Source organism: Penaeus japonicus, unplaced genomic scaffold (genome assembly GCF_977035675.1).
Source record: "Penaeus japonicus unplaced genomic scaffold, GWHDUDI00000001_assembly GWHDUDI00000022, whole genome shotgun sequence".
Lineage (NCBI taxonomy): Eukaryota > Metazoa > Arthropoda > Malacostraca > Decapoda > Penaeidae > Penaeus > Penaeus japonicus.
The window spans coordinates 13,582,391-13,584,890 of NW_028234424.1; the positions used below are offsets into that span (position 1 = coordinate 13,582,391).

Below are 2,500 nucleotides of genomic sequence, written 5' to 3' on the forward strand. Positions count from 1 at the left end.
ACATAGGTGAGGCATGCTGCAAAATGTTACATGGTACCACATTGTATTTGTTCAAGTGGTCAAACAGAAATGGGATACGTGATAACGTGTTTTGGGAGAAACAATTTGTATCTATGGGAGATGATATCATTCAAGTATTATTAAAACTATTATTATTATAATTACTATAATAATAAAAAAAAGGCCAAATAAATAATGAATTCTAACACAATGCTATTTACATTTGCATGAAATGGATATGGTGCCTCATCTTACCACATAAAAATTAAGAGGGTATCATGAAAAAGTGATGTGATACCCTTAAACCTGAATACTGAATGGGAAAAAGAGATTTACAATCAACTGCAACATAATTTCTTGTTAAAAGGCTGCATGATTTTCAATTTAAGAATAAAAGCTACCACCATTTCTCATAAATCAATTGATTTTGAGATAAACCAACTGCTAAGAGGTTTTCATTCATCTTTTCTATCATAGGAGGTGGTCCACAAATAAATGTCTTTAGCAATGACATATCTAAAGATTTCACTACGGTCTTCAAGTCTTCCTGTGTTATACGTCCATCTGCAAGGAGTAAATAAAATAATGAAGGAGCAAAGATATTATTAATCTATTAAAGATGTTGCTATGAAGTAACACAAATACCTACAGTATACCATTTTCCCAATTTTATAACAAAATAAATATCATTATTATCTTAATCCATTACGGACGGGTGTCACAGCATACATAACACAGGAGCTTTAGCCTGACGACGGATGTCAACACATACATAATGTTCAGGGATTTTGGATCACTGTGCTATTTCATTGTACTATGAGTAAGGAGTGGGTGATGATAACAATTGCAGTCATAATTACTATAATTACCATAATAATAAGCAAACCTTACATCCAAAAACTTAGATGGCTCTCTACAGTAGGAGAGAGAGCCTTGAATAGCACCCAATCATGGTCTATAGCAAGCACTATCTTTATAGAGTGGTGGTACACCAAGTTACCAACCTCTTGCTCTAAAGTACCGCTGAAGAAAGATGTGCAGGCATAACGAGAAGAGGAAGTTAACTCATTATGCCCAATGTCTAAAATGTACTCCTGTGACAAAAGGGATGCCTTTTATTGTGGTATTCCCAATCATAAGCACAGGTTCCCTTCATCTTCCCTAACTCTTCCAGTTATCTTCATTGTAGATGGTTATATGTTTCATATTCAAAAAAATGAAGTTGCTTTTTGTCCTCTTATAAAACAGCAATACTTTGATCACACAGAGTATAAAGTAAATAATGAGCTGATATAGATCATATAATACAATTTTAGTCAACTGCAGCATTGATAGAGCCTGTCATATAGCACATATAAGACTCTCAACACAATAAAACACAAAAAATAAAACACAAAAAGGGCTCTAGTTTTACAAGGTGTGACTGAAAGTGATTGGGAATAGTCAAAGTATGTTGTGTGAAGCTGCCTCATTCTGAAATAAAACCCATCCTGGAGACTGGGCAAGTGAATCTGTCCCGCGTCCGCAATGGGTTAAGGGTGCCTTATACTTACATTTTACATTACTGGACTCTGGTGGCATACTTCTAGTTGTAAAATATTGAACTTCCACGTTTGGAATATCAGAACATATTGCATCTAACACTTTCTGTGGGCAGAGATAAATACAAGGTTATTTTCATAAGACAACAGCTACAAGTTATCTACAATATTGAATGTTAGCATTACAGTGTCCTAAACACAAGAATCTCTCTCACTTTGTTCCCAAAAATTAAACAAAATATCAAATAAACAATAAAACAAATGCAAGAACACACAAATGAACAGACACACACACACACACACACACACACACACACACACACACACACACACACACACACACACACACACACACACACACACACACGTATACACACACACACACACACACACACACACACACACACACACACACACACACACACACACACACACACACACACACACACACACACACACACACACACACACACACACACAAACACACACACACACACACAAACACGTACACACAGACACACACACACACATTTATACACACACAAACACACAAACACACACACACTCACACACACATACACACACACTCACACACACATACACACACACACACATGCAGGAACACGCAGTAAATTTATTTTGTAGAAAGACAACCCTACTGAATCATATCTGCATGAGATGATCGTGTTATAAGATTTTTTTTTTATTATCTAAAAAAACTGCATTAATCTTTGCTGTTCATAACAGTGACGAAGCTTACCTTGTATAACAAATCTTCATATGTTTTTGCAGAGTATAATAACTTTATCTTCCCAGGGCAGTATTCTTCACTATTTTCTTGGTGTAATTTATATAAGTGACAAGCATGGCTGAATATTGAGGCCAGGGGATTTAGGCCCACTCCACCAGCAATAAGCAGCAGGTCATGTGATGGGTCCCCAATCTCCGGAGCAAAATAG

General features: G+C 36.1%; 1 protein-coding gene across 1 annotated transcript in view; it reads right to left on the reverse strand.

Annotated features, from left to right (window-relative positions):
• Positions 1-2,500, reverse strand: part of LOC122249724 (oxidoreductase NAD-binding domain-containing protein 1) — a 14,807-nt gene that overhangs the window by 371 nt on the left and 11,936 nt on the right. Inside the window, exons 4-6 of the mRNA XM_043010835.2 lie at positions 2,302-2,500; positions 1,554-1,647; positions 1-564 (exon numbers count right to left, since the gene is read on the reverse strand). The exon at positions 1-564 is cut by the window's left edge and continues 371 nt beyond it; the exon at positions 2,302-2,500 is cut by the window's right edge and continues 44 nt beyond it. Coding sequence (XP_042866769.2) covers positions 398-564; positions 1,554-1,647; positions 2,302-2,500 — 460 coding nt within the window. The 3' untranslated portion in view covers positions 1-397. The remainder of the gene's footprint in view (positions 565-1,553; positions 1,648-2,301) is intronic.